Source organism: Salminus brasiliensis, chromosome 1, assembly GCF_030463535.1.
Source record: "Salminus brasiliensis chromosome 1, fSalBra1.hap2, whole genome shotgun sequence".
Taxonomy (NCBI): domain Eukaryota; kingdom Metazoa; phylum Chordata; class Actinopteri; order Characiformes; family Bryconidae; genus Salminus; species Salminus brasiliensis.
The window spans coordinates 84,921,910-84,944,882 of NC_132878.1; the positions used below are offsets into that span (position 1 = coordinate 84,921,910).

The following is a 22,973-nucleotide window of genomic DNA, read 5'->3' on the forward strand; positions in this document are numbered from 1 at the left end:
ATGCTCAAACCCACAGGTAGACTACTGTCAGTAACAAAATATACCATGCAAATAATCCTAATTTTACATGTTTATGTTGTACTTAACATTTATTATCACCGAACAGTGAAATAACCAGTTGATGATGAATACTACAGCTACACCAATCAGCCATAGCATTAATACCACCTGCCTAATATTGAGTGGACCCCTCTTGTGCTACCTTTTGTGGAATCTGGCACCAAGCCGTTACACAGCACATCCTTTTAGTCCTATAAGTTGTGAGGTGGGGTCTCCATGGATCCTATCAATGAGCCTTCGATGCCTATGACCCCGTCATTGCTGGTTCACCGGTTGTCCTTCCTTGGATCTCTTTTGGTTGGTACTGACCTCGGCATAAAAAAAAGAAAAAACCCACAAGATCTGCTTAATGTTTTGGAGATGTTCTGACCCAGTCAGCCAGTATATCGTTCATGATTTTGGTGGACTCTTGATTTTAAAAACAACAGAGTGAAGCGATACTGTGAATAAGGCTGCTTTTATTAACATATTAGTAGGCAGTGTGACATTATAACAGAGATAGACTCCATATTCATCAGTTGCACAAGCAAAAATGTAGATAAAACTAAACAAACAAAAAATGCAAAATGTGGAAAGGTAAATATGGAATTTGTCACAAAATACAAGGAGTGATGAAGAAGAAGAACAGCTATTAACTCACTGACGTCTGAGCAATGAAAGCGATACAAAGTGAAGGCAGCGTGCTTTTAATGCTTTTTAAGAAAAAAGGCTCCAGCTGTGGTGTTGAAATGCAGTGGTTCAGCTTGTGAAGAGTTTGATCATTAACTATGCAAAGATAACACACACAAATGTGTACTTCAAGGATTCTCTAGGTGCTGAACTGAGATTATCTAGTGCTGTGGCAGTGATTCACATTTACTTATAACTTGTATTTACATTTGCTAACGAGGCTGGACAGTGTGAAAACGGTACTAAAACAAGCAACATGGACATGACTTTGTTCTTGATTGATAAATGACTGTTTATATATATATATATAAATATATATATATATATATATATATATATATATATATATATATATGCTTGCATGATTAAAAAAATAGACGTAGGTGTATAGTAATATGTGTATAGTTATATGTGTTCTGTAGCTGTTTTACACAAAGTTCAGCTTGTTCCTCAGTTTGCATTAGCTTGATCCATCACTACCAGAATTGGCCACTAGAGGGCGCAATGGTGTTTCTTACAACTACAAGCTAAACATTTTGCTGCATTGGAAAACTGGAAGTGACACTACCTCCAGGACTAAGAATTTGTCCAAGGATAATATCTTGCAGTGCCAGTCAGCTGCAGCCGTTGGGCCTCAGATACTCATGTGATGTCGATCTGAATGATCTTTTTAAAAAAAAAAGCAACATAACAAAGATAAACAAAATGCTCAAACTTCAGTGTAACAACAGAAAATAACAACTTTGCATTTTACACATGAAATTCTGTAAATAAGATGTAAAAAAGGAAGCAAAATTCCAGAAGCTTGTTTTTCTTTGTTGCTTCTTGTTCCCTCTCTTTCCCTCCATCATGTAAGTGAAACTGAGTTGGTTGACTATACTAGAACTAGGTACAGATGTGGTGGTAGTACATTAATAAGAAAAAAATCAAAGAAAACAAGATGTTCTAGATCCACAGAAGCACCAGTCCAAGTCATTTGTTCATCTGAACATCTCACAATTCAGCATTTTCATTCTCTGGCAACGCCCATAATCCTTCTATCTTACTCACCTTGTTGTCACCCAGCGGTAATGTTTTCTTGTTCACCCCTGGTGCCATTTCATTGGTCAGAAACCATCACCTCAAACCCATCCTTCTTGTAACATCAACCTCATTGAGCGATCAAGTTACTTCCACTAGTAAGTATGCTAGCCCTTAAACGTTTAATGACAATTCTCTATGCCAGTTGGTTCGCAACCCTGGTCCTGAAGGACCCTCCTGACCTGTGCAGGGCAACTGGTCCTCCAGGACCAGAGTTGGGAACCACTGCTCTAAACTATGGTGATTCAATGGGGAGATTATTTTCAAAATTAAATGTACACATACACACCATACTCTCATATACACTCGCATGCTTTCCACCCGCAGAGTAGCGTATACTCCCAACTTCTACACATTACACACAGACAAACACACATACACACACTCCCACCCACGCAACATTCGCTGTCTAGTCGCTGTCTCTCTCCTGATCCTGTTCAATGAGCACCAGCTCTGAATCTTCTGCTGTCTCCAGCAACTCAGGGCTATCTTCCCTCTCATATGCCTCTCCTCCTCCCTCCATCTCCATCTCGTCTTCCTCTCCTCCCTCCATCACTCCGTTCTCCACCTCCTCTGTCTCCCCACCTACTTCCACCATTTCCGTGCCCTGGATCTCCACCTCCCCGTCACGGATCTTTTTCACATGGAAGGTGAAAGGCGGCACCTTGTACACGGCGGTCTTGGACCGAGCGTAAATGGTGTGATCGGGTGTGAAAGACTTCACCATTTTCTTCTGCGAGGTTTTCATCTTCTCTTTCCGTTCTGGATTGACGGACATGCGGGTGCTGAGCTTGCCCATCTTCTTCTCAATGTTGTGCCGCGTCTTCTCCAGATTCTCCCGAGTCTTCTGCCTGGTCTTCTCCAAGTTCTCCTTGGTCTTCTGCTTGGTCTTTTCCAGGTTTTCTTTGGTCTTCATGCGAGTCTTCTCCAGGTTCTCTTTGGTCTTCTGCTTGGTTTTCTCCAGGTTTTCCTTTGTCTTCTGTTTGGTCTTCTCCATCTTTTCCTTGGAGAAGGCCGTTTTGATGTTCTGGACCCTCTGCAGGCTGCTGCGTTTGATGCGTTCTGCCCGGGTCTCTTCAATAGTCTCCTCAATCTCTACCTCTTCTTCATCGGAGGACAGGTCCACATGAGCCTTCTCTCCTCCATCCTCGCCACCCTCCTCCACAGCCGCTTTGAGCTCCAGCTCACTTTCACCCTCTGCTGACTGGGCCACTTTCATGGACTTGCCCACGGTAACTTTGGAGGGAAGTTTGACCTCATCCTGTAGAGGGACAGAGGGAGATGTGTTCTATAATCAGACATGTAAGTAGATGCACAGTCTGCAGTATTACACCACTTGCACACTAAGCATAGATATGTGCTGTAGTTAGGGTTGGCCATAATTCTATTTAGTACCTAAAAACTGCTCTGTTAACATCAAACCCTTTATCTTGGTAAGTAAAATTATGTAGATTGCTGTGTCTTATTCCTGGTCTCCCCCTACAGTCGTGAAGTTTAATTCATGCTTTAAGGCACCAGTAAATGACATGCTTTACACATGCATTTCTGGACAAGCTGAGAGATACAGAACTGTAACTGAAAGTGAAAGAAACATGTGAACTGAGGTGATAGAGTAATTCTACAGGATCTTATGTTATGCAGCATTATGCAGGTCTCATGAGCATTGTCCTTCCAGATTCCCAGAGTAACACAGTGCTGTTAGAAGCACCCCAGGCCTAGAGTAACAACAATTATGCTATTCTTCTTGTTACAAGTCAGTGGAGCATTGCAATTATTCTTAGACTGTAATTTGAAGGTACACATGCTACATAATGTTACTTTTAATTATGTAATTGACTTATTTCATTTTTTTTTTTTTGCAGAAGGCATGTTCGTGCAGAGCTAAGACCATGTGTTAGAACATTAACAGACATGAATTCAGGGAGTTACGCAAGTTCTCTGCCATTAAGAGCTTTAAACAAGTGAAAGAACTTCAAACTTCAACCTCTAAGATATAGACAGTCTAACCATTACAGTTCTCAGAGGGCACAGCAAAAAAAAAAAACTAAAAATAAGACACATTATTGAGTAGCCCTAAAGTGGAAGTAATGTCCGTTTCAATCTCAATATATGATATTCACCTGGTTTATAACACGTTAAACAAAATGTTTATTGCTCTGTGAGGGGCTTAATTCCTGTTTGAGACACTGCCACTGAAAAGTCCCAGAGCTTATCTGGTAAATGTCAAGTCTAAACAAAAGTAAACAGGTATGAGCACTCCATATGTGTGCCTGTATGGCTGGGGGAGTAGCTTTACCCTCTGGGAAGATTATTTTCTGTGTCAGCTATACCTTATCACCCTTTACCCACCCCTTTTTTCCATCTTTCCAACTCTCCATTTATTTTTCCTCTGTCATGTCTCTTCCCTGAAGGCACCGACAAATTAATTATCTTTCTTTGCCAAGCCTGTAAGGGTGAGCCCTGCCAAAATCATTCAATGTCCTGTCTCTATTTACTGCTCTTAATGGGCCTATTGTTCTAAGTATGCACGGGTAAGAATAGTGATCTACCACACACATGCACAGACAGTCACACACACATACAATCACACTCACACACATGCTAACGCGTATGCATACACAGAGACACATAGCAACAGCGAATCTCCAGAGCTCTGGTAGATCGTTCAACAGTTGATTTGACTGACAGGCCCTTTCATGTTCGCAGTACAGTAGTCTGTCATCTCAAAGGTCCCATTGTGCAGCAGAATTATATCTATCTATCTATCTATCTATCTATCTATTTGTCTGTCTGTCTGTCTATTTATATATCCATCCATCCATCCATCCATCCATCTATCTAGCTATCTGACTAGTTAGCTATCTATCTATCTGACTAGTTAGCTAGCTATACACAGTTCTGTGCTATGGTTTTAGATAGAAATACAAGCTAACTGACGCCTGTGCTGATCACACTGAGAGAGATGTGGGGAGAAGGGGGTATCAACTCACCCCTAAGAGAGCAAGGGCAATTCTAAGGAATTCAAGGCTTTCTCTGACTCCTACTGCTGATGGCAAGCAGCGTGACCTGGGATTCAAACCAGCAGATCATAGTGGCAGCACTTTAGTCCGCTCGACCACTCAGAGCCCAATGAATGTTACCAATGTTACCATTCATAGTCTGCTTGTTAATCAACTACTATGGTGTAAGTAGTAAACTTTTACCAATGTCCAATATCCATCCAATAATTTCCCAGAGGCCTCTAATGGCATATTAATCTACTTTGTAAACACTACACACACATAAAATATTTCCATGAAATCTTGTACAGTTAGCCTTAGCCTATGCGCACTTGTATTGTGTTGCACTTGTGTTTTGTATGCACTGTCTATGTTGCACCATGGTCCTGGAGGAACGTTGTTTCGTTTCACTGTGTACTCTGTATGTAGTTGAAATGACAATAAACCCACTTGACTTGACTTGACTTTGGATAACAACTCCCAGAATTCAAAGCAACTTGTACTTGTTTTAAAAGTACTGTAAAATGACACATTTCTTTTACAGTGCTGTACAACAGATAACAGCAGTTACTGTAGATTCCTAGTACCGGTGACCATAGTTAAACTAGTTAAACCACAAAAAAGAGACTGGGAGAACAAACCATACCTGTATGTGCATGTGCTTGCATATCGTCTCCAAATGGATCTCCATTTTCCACTTTTTTGACATAATGTGAGTCTGACATTTAACATTTTTATGATTAATGACCCAATAGAAATACTCCAAAATGATTTGAAACAAAATCTTTTCACAATGACTTCCATTGCATGTAAAGAATAATTTCTCCTTCTCCTGTAAAATTCCATTTTTGTGTGACAGCGACAAGATGTACACGTGATATGAAACTTGTTTTCTCCACTCATGCACCAAGTCAGTAATGCGCAAACAGAATCCGTCAGGTTCACCATTTTTAACATTGACAGTGGCGTGACCTTATAGGGTTGAACCACATGTCAGACTTTGGTTCATGTTTTATATGGGGTTTCATAAGGGAGCTCTTCAAGGCCTTTATTTTGGGAAACTATTTTTTCCTGGGAAACTCTAGCTCTCTCTTCTCTCTCTCTTTCTAACTCACACACACACACAAACACACACAACACGCACAGTTCTCAGGACCAAATGTGCTTCCCTTCCTGTCTGTGGAGCAGAACAATGAGACATTAATGAGATGGGCAGGGCTCTGGCTTCTGGCTGAATGAGGTGATTGCCTGACTTCCTGTTACATGTTTTCCATGTTCCTGTCCTTCTATTCTAGCATCTTTAAAAGAATGCTGTTTACATAGGAACAACTCAACCTGGTCCCACAATGATTAGTATACCATGAGGCTTATAGAAATGTAGCTGTCTGAATCTGTTCTGAAACCTCTTTCCAAACCTTGACCTTAGTGTCGACCTTCAGAGCTTTAAATTATGTGGGAACATACTAACAAAGTGCATCTTTATGGCAAATGTCCAGTAAGTGTTGATACGGGGTATGAGTATCTAATAAACCTAATAAACGTTGCCTTCTGAAAACCTTGGCACCTTGGCATAATTAAATGAAGAGAGTTCAGTACATAGACCATACCGTGAACCTCAAACACTGTTGTGTTTTCCTTCAAAAGAAAATCCATAACCAAAATAAGTCTGTGAATTGGGTCAATTCCAAAATCCCAAAACTGTGACACAACAGTCTTGAAGTCAAAGCTGGTGAAACACAATGGCAACTTTGTGAGAACATGGTGTTACTGATACTCGAGATACTTATTACGACTGAACTCATAACTGCAGCATTTCCTGTGCCAGCATTCACAGAATGGGAGCTTAAACTTCTCATGCTACGAAGCGATAACCAGGAAAGCAAATGGGGATCCACCCTAGGAGAAAAGCTAACACTAGACGACTGTCTATTAACAGCTTTTCTCTTCAATGTACACTCTCTCGAAAACTAACTAGACTCCATCAGCTGACTACTAAACTGGAGCTGAACATGAAAAGGGAATCTACCAGCGACATTTTTTTTCCTCTAAAAAAAGTCAAACCCAGAAGCGAGGTAGGGCAAGGCTAAAAGCTAACTCAGCTACAATCTCTTCTGCTAGCTAACCGTACATTGCACTGAGAGGACACAATGAGAGGACAGTAACACTATCTAGTAAGACTCTGGAATAAATATAGTGTTTTGGTTCCAGTGTTAAAATTATGCTATAATATGAAGCTTCTGTGAGTCTGTTAAGTTGCTGTAAACTGGCCAATAAAAGCAGAGCTTGACTTTTTTTTTTTAATGAGTCCCCTGTAAAAGAAAAATCTGTGTGTTTCATCCTGAGGCAAAATAACTGAGAGGTAAATAGGCTTGTAGCTTTGCAACTGAGCACTTTCCGCCCCAACCAAAGTCAAATATGTACTATTTCAGTGAACAACTCAAAATACTCAATAAATGGCACCTTTAAGACTAGACCGAGTCTGAACTGTCCATGATAACTCCTGATCTGATCATGGTCATCAGACTCTTACTAATCAAATTTAGTTTGATCCAAAACATGTTGGTGATGTTTCTTGTAGGCGGAGAAGAGACAAGCACTCTTGAGAGCTTTAGAGCTTTGTAATAAATTCGGGAAATAGATACAGGCTTGGTGATCACACAAAGCTAAGGCTCATAAGGGAAAGCAGGTTATGCTTGAAATTATTTGTTCGCTATTTGCATCTCAAATATTACTCATTCTAATCATGTCTTATACTGCCTCACCGGAGAGCAAAGCGTTAGTAAAATTATGCTTTTGAATATCGGTACAACATGCAGAAACAGGTGTACTAAAGGGTGAGATCATTAGAAATATTATCCTGATGTGTCATACCCACACACACACACACAAACACACAGGACCCTCAGGCCTACGTCTCAAGGCTGACTCTTGGCTTTGAGGGTTTTTTTATGGCGAAGAGGGAAACAGATGAATTTCCACCCATATAAAAGAACCCCTACTGCTGCTGAGGGACTTCGGGAGCAGTTCTATCCATGAAAGCTCTCAGACACACAGCTCTCGTTTACATCACATCAGAGGACAATAAAAAAGACAATGTGTTTGTCTTTTTCATGCTTGGAGACAGAGTATGTTTGTGAGTGACTCAGTGTATCGCACTGATGGAAAAAAAAGCCTCCTTCACTAATAGGCCAGAGTTTTGCGTACAGGAACCAAGGGCTTCCGTGAATGGAATGCAGAGAATGAGAGTAGGGAGAAGGCCTGGGTGGGACAGAGGTGGGAAGGGAAGGGCAGGGAAAGAATGGAGAAAAGGACAACAAAAGAGACAGCTCCTCTGGAACTTAAGCACCACTCCAGCTGTGTGTCCATGCCCTGCATCCTTGGGGGTGGTGAACATGAATGTGCATGTGTGCATTGTCAGTTGGGTGTGGATAGAGGCTTCTATCTTATGTGAGTTAGGAATAAAAATGTTTATTTCGTTTTCTTTTATTTTAACTTGTAAACTTGTAAACTTATTGTTAGTGCATTTTCTGCAAGCGTCTTTGACTGTAGTCATGTCTGTAAAAACAAGCCAACAATTCACACAATATACAGTATTTTTGTTTGTTTGTTTGTAAATGTTTTTCCCATTTTCTCCCAGTTTGGTACTGCCAATTAACCCACCCGTTCGTAGATCCCCTAGCACTAGCAAAGCTCCCAACACTAGGAGGGTAAGGACTCGCCTCCTCCCACCCACGGCACTGCCTCTTTTCAGCCTGCCAATGATGCGGCACTACAGGGAAAGTGACACGCTCGGAGGAAAGTGTTGGGTGCCCAAGTCCACTGCTACAGCTAGCAGACGCCTATGCTGCCCAACACTGCTTATGAGTGATGAGGGAAGAGAGCATCATCTACCCAAACGGAGAGAGCATGGCCAATTGTGCTCTCTCTGACTGGACACCTATGGCAAAGCAACATGGCTTGGCCATAGTGGTAGCGCTTTAGATCGCTAAGCCACTTTGAGCCCCAAATACTGTGGTTTTAATGCTTTACGCCAAAACAGAAAACATTACAGTATTGTATACTTACAGTATTTTGGTAGAAACTTCAAGTAGTCATTGCATTCAAGAGATATGCAACAAAGTATTAAACATAACTGCTTTAATGTACCTATGAGTGCAATGTCCCAAAAATGATGGTGCCTTGAATTGAAGAGGACTGTATAAAACATTTTATTATGTCAACATGGTAAAACCTAAATGAAAGCAAATACCACTAAATGCAAATCTGCAATTTATACTGTTATAGTTTGTCCTGCTAATTTATATCATTGTACTGTTTTTTTTCTAACAATAACCACCCTAAAAAAACTGACACATCAATCCCATTCTGTGGGCTTAAACATCATGGTTCAAACCAGTGTTTCTAAATTCACTCAGTCCCACACCCACCAATCTTCTCAAAAGCATTGATCTAAAGTGTCTCTAACTCAATTGTACTCATGTTGTGCACGATCCATAAATCTATGTCCTATTCTATTTTTCTAGGCTTATCTTTCCTCAAAACCAAAATAATTACCATGAGAAACTCCCTGATGATCTCATAACTCTCTCTTTTTTCTTGCAAGTGGAGGAATAGTAGTATCAGGTCTCTTTCTCCTCTCACTCCATCAGTCATTACATAGCAGCTGTCTGAGTGAATCCATCTAAACAGGAATGTATCCAGAGAGTCAACCAGCTACAGGACCTGACACCTGGGGACCTCCCTGCAATGGGGGCCCTTCATAGCCTTGGAAATAAAATTGAAAGTTTGTCATTTCATTCTTTCTTTAATTATAAAAAATAATTAACATTACAGAGACTAGGTTTAAGTCACCTTCACTCTTAAAAATAAGTGCTACAAATGGTTCTTGCATATGCCATAGAAGAACCAAATATTATCTAATCACAATTCACCTTATATATATAGATATACTAAACTCTAGATGAACCAGATATTTTAAAGAAGCATCACTTGTGTAAAGGTTCCTCAGTACATTTGGTTTAATGTAACTTCATGAAGCCAAAAAGGGTTCATCTTTAGCACTGCACAAGGAAAGTGGGGAAGGACAATGTTTGTGAGATGTGTATAATGCTGTGTAGCTGTGTGCTGAGTCACATTCCTATAAGTCTCCTGTAAAATTACTGCCTCAGTCCACGTGCTTCTTTCACTTTTAGTGACGGTCAGCATCCCTCAGCTTGTCCAGAATTGCATGTGTAACAATGTCGTAACAATGCTGCTTTGAATGCAAATTAACCAATCTAATAAAAAAAATACAACATAATGAATATATTATTATATTTCATTATTATTACTTTATTTTCTTGGAATGGGAGTAGGGTGTTCTGGCCAAGGACTGTGCCCACAGGCAAATGCCTGACACATGCAAGTCTCAGGGATGCTAATTCTCCTTTATAAAATAGTTTTCTTCTTGCCATGCGTGTGAAAGCACACACACACACTTACACACACAGACTGGGTTGCTCGGAGTGACCAGAGTAACTGAAACATAAACAGAGCAGACAACTTTACTTTTCCATGAGCTATGAGTCAGAACACATTGAAAGAGTGAGGGGGGGGGGGGGGGGTGCGGGTGCTTGGGGGGAGAGAGAGGCTGGCATGATTTGCGACTAAATAGAGCAGAAAGAATATATGAATATGGTTCCATTGTAGCTTATCCTTTCATAAAGCAATAATTGTGCCAACATGACGTGGGTCGTGTTTGGTTATGCTTGAGCTCTGTCTCTTTCTGTATGTGTGAGTGGTGTGTGTGTGTGTGTGTGTGTAGAATCATATGCTGAGATCAGCTGGCTCAAGGCCTACCAGTCAGCAAAAACATTCTCTCGTTTATCTGCCCCCTAGCCCTCCCTTTCGTTCACCCTCAGTATTTTGTCAGGGAAAGAACCGTTACCCTGCAGTGCCATGCTAGAAACACACACACCAAATGCTCCAACAGCGAAACACTCATGAAAACAAGTCTCCTTTTTTAACCATGCCCATAGATTAATGTGTAGAATGTGAGAGAGTGGTGTAGATGTGTGTGTGGTGTGTGTATGTATGTGTGTGTGAGGGAGAGAGAGAGAGAGAGAGAGAGAGTGTGTGTGTGGACAGTGGAAGGTTTCCACTTCCACTAACAGAGTTCCTTCTCTTTGGCCACATATGAAGAGTTCTTTTACCTCTGTTTGACGGCAACTGACCATGTTGCCATGGCAACGGGGGAATCCCTCCACCCTTTCAGAGCCACCCTGCCCCAGCCCCCAGAGCCCCGCCCTCAGGATGACCTCAGAGCCAGAGGAGAGGAAACACGGTAGGGGGGAGTAGGGGGGTTCCCGGGGAATATAGCTTTGGTACACTATGGAACAGGGAATCCTCTCTACACGTTACATCACCCCATCAAAACCACAAGAAAATATGAGTCAGGCCAGGAAATGAAGAGGGGGGGGGAGAGGGGGAGAAACAAAGAAAGAGAGAGAGAGAAGGGGAGAGAGAGAGAGAGAGAGAGAGAGAGAGAAAGAAAGAGAGAGCATTAGAAAGAGAGCATTAGAAAGAGAGTGTTAGAAAGAGAGACAGACAGAGCAAGAGAGAGAGAGAAAAATGGGTAGAGAGTGAGAAAGAGAGAGCACTAGAGCAAGAGCTAGAGAAAGTAAGAGAAAAAAGGGAGAGTAAAAGAGAGAGTGCTAAAGAAATGGCAAGAGGGAGAAAGAGTTCAAGAAAAAGGGAAGACAAAGAGAGAGAGAAAAGAGAGAGCACTAGAAGCAAGAGGGAGAGAGAGAGAGTGGGTGAGAAATCACAGAGGGAGAGAGAGCTCTACAAACAGAGCAAGAGGGAGAAAGAGAGTTAGAGAGAAACAGGAGATAGAAAGAGAGAGAGAGAGAGAGCACTAGAAGCAAGAGGGAGAGAGAGAGAGAGTAAGTAAGAAAGTGGGGAGAGAAAGAGAGCTCTATAAAGAGAAAGAGGCTTTTATAATTTGTCACTGACGATGTTTGTTAGCCTCCAATAAACAAATACAAAAATATGAGAACGAGAGCAAGAGAGAGAGAGAGAGAGAGAGAGAGAGAGAGAGCATGAGAGAGAGTCCCGTGATCTGCTATAGATGAATGGGCTCTTTGAAGAACAGTTATTTCTTTTTTTTCTGGGGGGACATGACTGTTAGTCATCGTTAAAGCTGGACTGATAACCATCTGACCACAGGATCCAGGAGACTGTCACTCAGTAACACAGGACTGACTACAACAGATAAAAGTTCATAGGCTAAACACACTGTAAACAGAGATTGGCTACGCGCACACATACACGCACACACACACTAACCGAAGAGAAGCAAAAAGATGGGTAAGAAAGCCCGGACAGCACAGTCTCTAAAGGGGGAAAAACAGAGGGGGAAGATTACTATATAAAGTAATGGTATGCTAGCTCTGCCTGCAGGGAATAGGGTTTGATGAATCAGATGGTTGTTACTGAGATTCAGCCTTAAAGGCCTGATCCACAAACACTCAAATCCATTGCAATGAGACAGCAACGGTATCCATGGTGACTATAAAGACCAGCAGTGACAGTTGTGGACATGGGACCCATAACTGCTCTTAGGGATTATATACGATTCACTCTAAAGTCTGGCACTAAGTGAGGTGATTCATGTTTTTCCTTTCTGGTACTCTGCCTGCCACAGTGTGAAAGCACACATTTGAACGAGGTCTGGGAACCAACATCCTGCAGTATCGAAGGTTTATTTAGATAATTTCACTGCAAAGTGCAATATCCAATAGAAGTACTGCTTGTACATTGAGTAAAGCAAAGTAAAGCACATATTCAGAGCATACTATAATAAGAATGGCTGATCCCTTTCAGGTGCTAGATACCATACACTCTTAGAGATAAATGGAGCATCACCACTCCAGCAAACACAGCTCCACTGCTCCACAGCTCAATGCTGGGGGGCTTTATACCCCTTTAGCACACACCTGGCATTAGACAGTGGCAATAGGTTCATGCTTATCTGCACCAGAGAGCCTAGACAAGCTGTTTAGGTGTAGCTGAATGCATTCATTATAAGGGGTGGACACATGGAGCATATGAATAAAAAACCTCCAAACTGGTGAATAACCTTTACATTAATTGAAGGTGCCCACTCTTGCAGTACACATCTGTTTTACAAACATGGTTCTTCTATGGGATCTCTCAAAGAGCCATTTAAAGCACTTTTATTTTTAAGAGTGCATATGATAGCTGGCATGATCATCTTCTGCCCGTTACGCTACGAAAGAATTACAGCACCGGAACCCGTTATGCTCTCAGGGTGCTATGCCATCCACCCCATCCTGCCCTGTGATTTACAACTATGCCTCCAACCACACTCCCTGTTGCCATGGCACTGTTGAGTTACTCTTTCCAATAACAATGGGAGAGCAGAGAGGGCTGTGTTTACAGAGAGATTTATGACTCTGTGGAACGCCAGCATGTCCTCGTAGCACGCCCACCAGGGGAGACGGCACGGTGCATAACCACATTCAAGAAGGAGTTTTAATTACAACTCATTACACTGGACAATACCAGAACTGTATCAGAATATTACGATCACTCACAGTCCTCATATGATTCAGCCAACCAAAAATGCATGCAATAGAGCAGAAAGATCACCAAAACTGTGCTGGTCTGCCCAGAGTTGCCCAACACTGCTTTACAGAGGGAGTAGAAAGGACTCAATCAAGTGAACCATAGATATCTGCATAGTTATGTCAAGGATGACTGCCTTATAACATGTAAAGTCCACTATTATGCAGGAATATTTAAACAGGGCTATACTAAACAACAGAACAGAAGGTATTGATAGGATTGATGGTTTAATCAATACCCTCCACAATGGAGCATCGTTGATAGTGAGCAGAACCACTCTCAGTTACTGTTCTCCTCAGGAAATGCCTTACAGGTGCCAAATAATGACTGAGTGTGTTACATTCTCTGCTGGGTATGTCCTTGTCCGTTTAGTGTACATCATTTGTAGACTATTGCAGTGTATTGCGGGATTGTTACAGTGCATTAAAACTTAGTCTTTGCATTAGCTATTAGCCTAGCACAGATCCCTGCTTGCTCCCCCTGGCTTTTGCTTTGTCACGTACCAAGTTTGAATTCCCCTTCTGCAGATATTGGCACAGGAAAAGCCCCTGTCACAAGATCTGGTTTGCGTAGGAACTTGTATTACCATAACTGGCACAGTTTGGTGGTAATGTGCTGCTCTCCAGTCGCTGCTACATTTGACTGTTTCGGCAGCTCTGGCTAGGACTTTAGTAAGTGTGCTGGTATATGTAAATGTTGAGGGTGCAAATAAAATGAGTGAAGACTGGTACTAAACAGTTTTGGGGTTTTGGAATTAGTCCATTTTCCAGCCCTGTTTTGAGTAGGCCGGAGTTTCTTTTGAAGGAGAACACAACAGTGTTGGAGGATCGTGGTATGTCAGCTCCATGCACTGAACTCTTACTATTCCCTTCAATGTCTTCTTCTTGCCCTTAACTGCTCAGCAATAATGGTCCAATTTGAACTTCTTTGAACGTCTCAGTCAGCTTTACTGCATGCACTGTACAAATCAACACCAGCTCAGAGAAAGAACAGCCCTCTAGCAATGGAATTTTTACTATGATTCACTACATTAACATTGACGAATCCAGTGTGTGAGAGAGATAAAAAGAGATGGCAAGCGGGCGAGAGAAAGTACAGGGGTAATGCCAAAAGATAGCGCTCACTGTAGCAGGAGCAGGCCAGAGACCCCTGAACCATCCCTGTGTCTCAGACAAGCGCAGAGATTAACTGCGAAGAACTGGGAGGAATTACATGACCCAAACTGGCTAAAAAAAACACAAAGCAGCGACTGATGCCAAGAGCGAATAAAGCCATGTACGGCCCCATGGGCCAAGGCCAAACAGAGCAGAGGATTTCTCCAAGCTCTGCTACTTTATGAGCTTTCAGGCTTGGCTAGTCAGGGAGAGCCCTGAATCAAACACAGAGAATAAATACAAAACACACACACACATAGGGAAGCAGGACCCAGAGCCCTCTTCCCCAGAACAATCAGCAAAGTATGCAATGGAATCTATTTATAGCGTCCACAGGTCATCACTCTTACCCCTCCCACAAGTGTGTGTTTGTGTGTGCATGTATTTGGGGAGTCCAGATGTCTACTTCTTCCCTTTGGTTTCACCTCATATGCTACTCGCTAATCACTTGACGTAATGTGAGGATAGACTAGGCTCTTTCCCTCCTGCCAACAGAGAAGGGCGATTACCTCTGCAGAACCAGCAGAACGTGTGCCAAATAGATGGAAGACAAACTGATCTTTCTAAATGACGTAGATGACTGAGGTATTTCTGTAACTTTGCCATATAAGGCAGCTGAGTTTCAAACAGGCAGATAAAATACATTAATTATCAGCTCACTCATGCATGTATGTCATCTGTAACATCAATCATGGCCAATGTAAACGGTGAACTCATGGGCTCCATCTGTAGACAGCTTACATAAGAAAATCTCCTCTAATTTCGGAGACATATTACATGCTCTAAGTGTTTAAAAACAGAGCTCAATGTCACATTTCTCTGTCTGGCTCTTAAGCCGCTCCTTCACAGCTAGACTGAACAATTCAGGGCCCATTAATTTGCAATTAATACTTCTAGAGTCGGCTTGAGGAGAACAACTGATTTCTGTTGAGCCGTTTTCACAAATAACCTCTGGAAAAATGTCTGGAGAGTCAAGTCCGGACATTATCCGGTTGTTACCCGTTTATACTTGTAGCATACAGCCAGACTCTTCCGTGTGAGGTGCAGTCTTACTACAGTAAATGTTCCATGTGGTTTAGGCGAGGGGCGGCGCCTGTGTAGCACTTGCAGGAGGCACGGCAGGATGCAAAAAATACACTGTGGGAATAGCAGTGTTTTTTTTGTTTACAGTACATCGAAGATGGCGGACGAGGCTACTAACTCATCCATAATGATGTCATTAACACACCCACTGTGAATTCTTCGGAAAATTACCTGCTCTATTCACACATGGGCTTGAGGGGACATTACCGGGAAATTGTGCTAGAGGGCTGGCAAGTCCAGCTAATGTCTGGAACAACTGAGCTGGACATTTGCATTCACACAAAATAAGTCTTAGTCTTATTTAAAATAAGTTTTACTAACTGACTACTGCTCGGATGCTATCAGTGGAGAAGTAGAAGATAATGCTCCGTCACCCAAAGAATAATGGTCTTACAAGCAGACATCTACAGCTCAAGTATAATTTTTTTAAGCCATATCTGTTCTATGCTTGCTAAGTGGTAAGCCAAAGCAACCCATGTCTAGTTGGGAGGGAGGAGCTTGAGGTCACATTTTGGAAATAGGAGCAGCCGAAGTAGCAGCAGGAGCATAAATAATGGTGGTGACAGAAGATGCAGAACATTGAGATCTGCAGAAAGAGGTGAGTGATGAGTGAAGCGGGAGTGAGCGAAATATTGGAGTAATTTAATAATGCACAGGGGAGTGACTGGTGTGGGTGGATATCACTATAAGAGTGAGCACAAGGAAGAGTATTTGTGGGTTCCTGACAGACAAAGTTTAGAGAGATCACGGAGAGGTGGGATTGGGAAAAGACCAGTAGGAGTGAAAGGGAGAACAGAGGGAGAAAGAGAGGGGAGTGAAAGGGAGAATGCCTGAGGGATGAATCAGCCTGGTAAATATGCGCCTCATTAAGATACCACACCCTAATACCTTTTCTCTCCCTCGTTCTCTCTCGCTCTCTCTCCTGCCTCTATGCATCTCTTAAAACAGACAAACAGACACTGAAAAAGTCAAATCGCACATGTATCCATTTACCTAACTAAGGGGGCAACTACACAGCAGGCCACAGGCCAAGAGTTGTTTTTTAAGCAATTACCTTACTCAGAATGAAGACCTTCTGCTGAGAACCTGGATGGTTACTGATAAAACCAAGCTGATCGGACCACATCTGCTTGGAACAGCATTTTATTTACTCCACAGAACTCAGATAAGCAGCATCTTTGTAGAATTACCTTCCCTTTGGCAGACTAGGGTTCTGGGTAGAGTAAGCACACCACTTTACTCCAAGATGAGTCCTTGGGAAAGACTCCTAACACTACATTTACCTACCTGTGTAATCATTTATATGTAAGCCACTCTGGATAAGAGCACTAGCAAAATTCCAAGAAGCAGAAGCCATACAACAGGCCATAGGTACATTACAAAAAAAAAGAACTTCTGCTGAGATCCTAAATAGTACGGATAAAACCAAAATAATCTGACCACATTCCATAGGAACTGCAAAAGATCTGCCAAAGATCTAATCAGCAGCAGCTTCTTACTGAGTGGCTGATGTAGCGCAGTGCATAACAGCATTGCCTTCCCTGTGGCAGACTACGGTTTGATTCCCTGTGTGGGCAAGTACACCACACTATGCCAATAAGACTCCTTACTCCTTACTCCTTACAGTCACCTACCTGTGCAATATTATTCAAATGCAAGGATCTCTGGTTAAGAGTGTCAGCCAAATGCCATAAAAATGTGAATGTACACAGTATATGCGTGTTTGGGTCCTGCATTAGAAAAAGAGTTGAATGTAAACACATTATTTGTCTTCATGGTAATTCACAATGTGTGTGTTTATGTGCAAAGGAGAGAAGAAGGGAGGCCTTGTCTGGGTGGGGCTGGCTACAGTAGCCGTTCCCTCAAGCACCCAGCAATTCAGAGGTTTCATCACAACGTAGGAATCCCCCCTTGCACACAAAGTACACAAGCACATGAAATTCCGTGTAAAGAGCAAACAGAGGCAACAAAGGCAAAAGTAACTTTTTACACAAATAATCAGTTCACACTTTACTCTTTTCCCTACTGAGAAACACACTCTCTCACTATCTCAAGGAGTCTCTGCTGTAGAGGAATTTGTCCTTGACGACTACAGCCTTTGCTCTTCTTCTTCAGTCATTCCTTTTACATGCCTAAAGCTGAACAAGCTACAAAGAAACCCTTTCTCGTGTCAATGTTACTCACTTTTTCCTAACTATCCCACCTACACTGTCTTTATCTGTCAAAACTAGTGATGATTTATGGCCCACTGGAGCTTGCTCTCGCTCTCTTGCTCGCTCCCTTGCTCACTCTATCTGCTATCTGTTGGGTAAAAACCATACTCTCAATGTTTCCAGAGTTTCCTTTCCCACACATGACATGTATTAGCAGGCTGTCACTGCAAGTTTTATAGTCGTGGTGAGTAAGAGTCAGAACGAGTGCTTCAGTGAATGAACGGATCTCCTACTGACTCGAGAGAACCGACAGAATTTAAAACCTTTGAATAGATGGGAAGATCAATCCTTAACCCGTGTAACACACTCTAGGCCTTCAATGGGTGGGCAACTAGCATAAACAGCCCTCTGTTGATTATTCATGTGCACTGGTACCTCTACAGAATTAGAGCCTCTAGCAGACAATGTAAAATGCAAGTTATAAACAATGTATGTCCATGGTTATAACACATCTAAGCATTTGAACTGTTTGGCATTTGTCTTGCATAAATGTGACTGTAATGTTGCTGCTAAATTGGAACCAGTTGACACTGGAGAGACCAATTGGAACAACATGCAGTTTTCCATAACCTTCCCTTCAAGATATACTTTCAGCCTATCACAGCTGCTTAGGCTCAAAGCATTTCCATTAGCTCTATACACTCAGTTTGGTTATTAAACGTGGCACAGGCTAACATGAGGCCTACACTGGCAACGATTAGCGTTTACCAGGGCTGGGTAGAAGATAGAGTGTCTGTTCTGCTCATTTCAGCTCTAGGACTCTAGACGCTGTTTCCCTTCACTTCTTCACAGTACTTTTTGTGTGTGTGTGAGAGAGAGAGAGAGAGGGAGCGAGCAGGCGAGCTTGAGTGTGCGCTATGGCAGGCTCCTCTACCCCATCTGACTCAGTATGTGGAAACTCTGAATATTCTTGCACCACTGTGCAAAGCTGTAAGCTATTACACATTACAGCATCCAGACTCAGAACAGTCTTAACTACAGACACACAGCCTGGGCAGCAACCAACCAGCTGCCACTCAAAGGCAAACTGCTCATCGCTTTTTTCCTTGTTTAGTTCCCTTGCTATTTTTCAACCCTGCTCTAATTACTCTTTAATTTCTACTCTGCTTTTCTCTCAAGCCCACTCATTCACTTTTTTCCATCTTTGTTTGACAGCAACTTTGGCTGAAAACCAAAGATTGTGTGTTAAAACACATCAATGCTGTGGGGTGAAAACTTTGTATGTCCAAAAATGGCAGTTCTGCAGAAGAAAGATAAAAACTTGCTTTAATAGAAGTCGATGTAAAACGATTCAATTCCACGTCATTTCTAGGGGCATTTCTAATGGTCCTTTTATTGTGACATTCGGATACCCTGTAAAGAACAACTACCAGGTTCTAATTATGTCAAAAAGTGAAAAATGGCAGAAACGGAGATGACAGTGATTATATACACGTTCTTTGAATTCATATCTCTTACACTTCACTAAAGAGGCTGTTGTGTGCAACTGTTCCACAGTCATAAATGTGTAACTGCATAAGCTAGATTCTCAAAGAAGCATGAGTGAAGTGAAGAGAGGAATCCTCTGTTCTCGGAAAGTGTACATATGAGGGCTTGCTTCTGAACTGGGTGTGGTACAGGGAGTGAGCGGTAGCAGGAGGCTGTCTAAAAATGACATGCCGTGCTCCTTATTCATGGATTTACATGTTCCCTGGAGTGCAAATTAAAAAAGGGTACTCTAAAGTTTTATGCTTATTATTAGCATTTAGCTTTTTTTAAGGACACACTGCTGATGGGTATAGCACTGCAATAAGGCATCCAAACAAGTATATAAAAATGAAGGGAAGCATTCTTCATCACAATCAGATATTAGTCAGATAGCTTATAGCTATATTTTAATTACAATGTGCTACTTTTGGTCCTCACCTTCAAGAAAAACCAAATCCAGACACTGTGTATTCATGCACATGTTCTAATCAACACTTAATTGCATATGAATGTTTTATAGTTTAAATGTAGACTACTTATACATTTAATTTAACTCCTTAAACCCTGTATGTACAGTAGGTCCACACTTCAGTCAGGTCTTCACTCTTATAACTACTCTACTGTCACAATTTACATCGTGCCATTGTTTCATAGACCCTATAAAAGAATCCTGTGGGATGCCACAAAATATGCTAAAGTGAACCTGTTACCAAATTACTGAAGGTTTAAGGGGTTAATTTGACCCTGCTTCTTTTAGCCCTTACCTTCATGGAAACCACACCCAAAATACATTATATGCACACACTTACTCACACACACAAACACACACAGGTAAAGTTCATAAAATATCATGATGTGCTGTCAAAAACATGTTTCTTCTTTATTTATGTATGTTTGATGTTTTTTATTTCTGTTACATTTTTGGAGATACAGGGTTTTTATGCAACAGTAATAATTGAATTGTCTAAGCCTAATCCTAAACCTAGTCCTAACCTTAAACTCTAGCATCAAAATGTACTATGATATTTCCCTAGTCAGTTTTAAAACTCTATTTGGGTCTCTATATTACAGATTTTTGTAGGACATTTTTGACAATATAAACAAACAGAGACACACTTACTCTCACACAAACACACATTTCCTCACCTGGTAGATCATGACTTTGAAGTTCCTCCTCTTGAGGAGTTCGCTCTCATTGCTTTCCAGCCTCTTGATCTGGCCAGCCTGCTTTTCTAGGTTGCTGCGCACCGTCTTCACGTTCACACTCACTTTGCGCACCTTCTCCAGCATCTTGTTGACGGAGTTGGCCGTGGTTGTGTGACTCTTGGTCAGCTTGGTGAGCTCGCCCTGGATGCCGTTCACTGAACGCTCCATCTCCTGCTGCCTGGCCTCCAGGCCAGCCTGGGTCTGCTGGATCTGGTCCACTGTCCCAATGATCTTGTCCAGCAGGGACAGGATCATCACACCATTCATCTGCCCATTGTTCTTGTCTCCTTCCTCCACTTGCTCTTTTTCTCCGGCCTCTTTAGCCTTCACCTCCGAGGTTGTGGCAACCTCCTCCTCATCGTCAGAGGGTGGCAGGTTGATCTCGTCGTCAGATATCTCGGTGAGGGTATTCTGATGCTCAGGAGTGTCCAGCTGCAGGGTGGGGACTTCCAGCACCTCCATGGCGACAGAGCTTCAGACTGCAGGTGAGAGAACAGAACAGTGAGGGGCTTTTTCTGTGGCCTTGGGGGCACTCTGCAACTTCACCTTACTGTTTCCTCTTCAACTTTCTTCTGTCTTTCTGCCTGAAATACCTCACACACACTCTCTCTTTCTCTCTCAGAGTGTGTTCTAGGTGGCTGTAGAGGCTCAGTGCAGCATAAGCGCTGGGACACGAATGGCAGAGCGCTCTGGGAAACTCTCCTGACAAATCAGCTGCTTGCCAGCTTTTCCCTTTTTTCCCCTCCCACTCTCTCTCTCTCTCTCTTTCCTTCTCTCTCTCCCACTCCGGTACGTGCGTTTTTATTTGTATGTGTGTGTGTGTGAGTGTGTGTGTGTGTGTGTGTGTGTGTGTGTGAGCAAGCGCTACTCCACCCAGTGGTCCGCTATGGGGGAAGCCTTATATAGGGATTTTTGGAATAGTTAGCAAGGGGCTGTGGAGAGAGCAGTAGTGGTGGGCAGGCACAGACACAGCTAGGGGTGGAATGTGGATACACTGCTTCAGGGTTTAAGAAATCCCAAAGGCCCACTTTCCAGATGACTTTTTTTCCATGCAGAATGGCAACAGAGCAACAACTGGGAGAGGGATAGGAAAGTGACAGCTGGGTGTTTAACAACTGTGTGAGTGTGTGTGCATTAAAAAGTGCTGGGCTAAAAACAACCCAAAATGGGTCACTTCCACAACCCAGTCCTGAGTCACTGTATAATCAAACACACACTGGACTACAAAAACCCATCATCGGCGGATTATAAAAGTTATTTGTTGATATCCATCCATCTTCTTATCTGCTTTTTCAAGGCAGGAATACACCCCCCTCTCTAGACAGGCGCCAGTCCATTGCAGGGTACCACACAAATTACTAACACACTGACACCTTTAGGTGCAATTCAGCATGGCCGATTCACCTACCATATGTGTTTGTGGGAGGAAGGAGAAAATCCAGGAAATCCAGTACCAGAAGGAAACCTGCATGGACACAGGGAGACCACACCAGTCCCCACACAAGACTATTATGATAATTATTATTAATATCATAGAAATATGATATTATATAAAGTGTAAGTTGAAGGTACTGCTGTTCATATTAAGGGGCAATTACTTTTTTAAATAGTTGATTAGCATGTTGGGTTTTGAATTGCATGTTGGAACTTACAGCAAACAAATGTATTTTTCAAAATATATATATATATATATATATATATAGAGAGAGAGAGAGAGAGAGATAGATAGCACTTTGACCCGCAGTTGCTCCCCAGGTGCTGAAGTGGTGTGCTACCACTGCTCTGAGTGTGTGTGCTTACTGTCCTTGTTCATCAGTATGTGTGTGTGTGTGTGTGTGTGTGTGTGTGTGTGTGTGTGTGTGTGTTTTAGCTATATACATAGCTTCCACAGCTAAATAAATATTGTACTGCTGCACACTTCACCAAAGTTCTCCAAAAGCTGACGCAGGTATCACAGGTTGAGCTAAAACTCAGGCAGGCTTTGATTACTGGTTTGGACAAATTCGCAGCACATTTCCTTCAATAACAATTTTTACCAAGCATCTGACACTTCATTGAGCTGTAAACATTACACGTATCACCAACATTCCAAATGGCAACCTCTGCTCTGCCTAATTTCTCCTTTGAGTGTGTGTGTGTGTGTGTGTGTGTGTGTGTGTTGAAGAGAGACAAGAGAGGGAGAAAGGTGAGAGAGACTGACAAAGACAGAGAGAGTGTTGCCACCTCTGGCCCTGTAGTCATAGTTGACTCTAAATATACACTGGTCTCATTACAGGGCCTGTGCCACATTTTTCTCCATAGCTCCTCTCGCATCAGACCCACTGCAATGCAAAGCCTGTCTTCTGTACTCCACACTGAAACAGGCTTCACAATCAGATTCAAATCCAAAACGTTCCTTTTGTGCAACTCCCCAG

General features: G+C 42.3%; 1 protein-coding gene across 1 annotated transcript; it reads right to left on the bottom strand.

The window, feature by feature from the left end:
- Nucleotides 1-501: 501 nt before the first annotated feature.
- Nucleotides 502-21,295, bottom strand: cavin1b (caveolae associated protein 1b). Its single transcript, XM_072691454.1, has 2 exons — nucleotides 20,500-21,295; nucleotides 502-3,070 (listed from the first exon to the last, which is right to left on the bottom strand). The coding sequence occupies exons 1-2, from the start codon at nucleotides 21,019-21,021 to the stop codon at nucleotides 2,219-2,221; spliced, it is 1,374 nt and encodes a 457-aa protein (XP_072547555.1). The 5' UTR covers nucleotides 21,022-21,295; the 3' UTR covers nucleotides 502-2,218.
- Nucleotides 21,296-22,973: the final 1,678 nt, after the last annotated feature.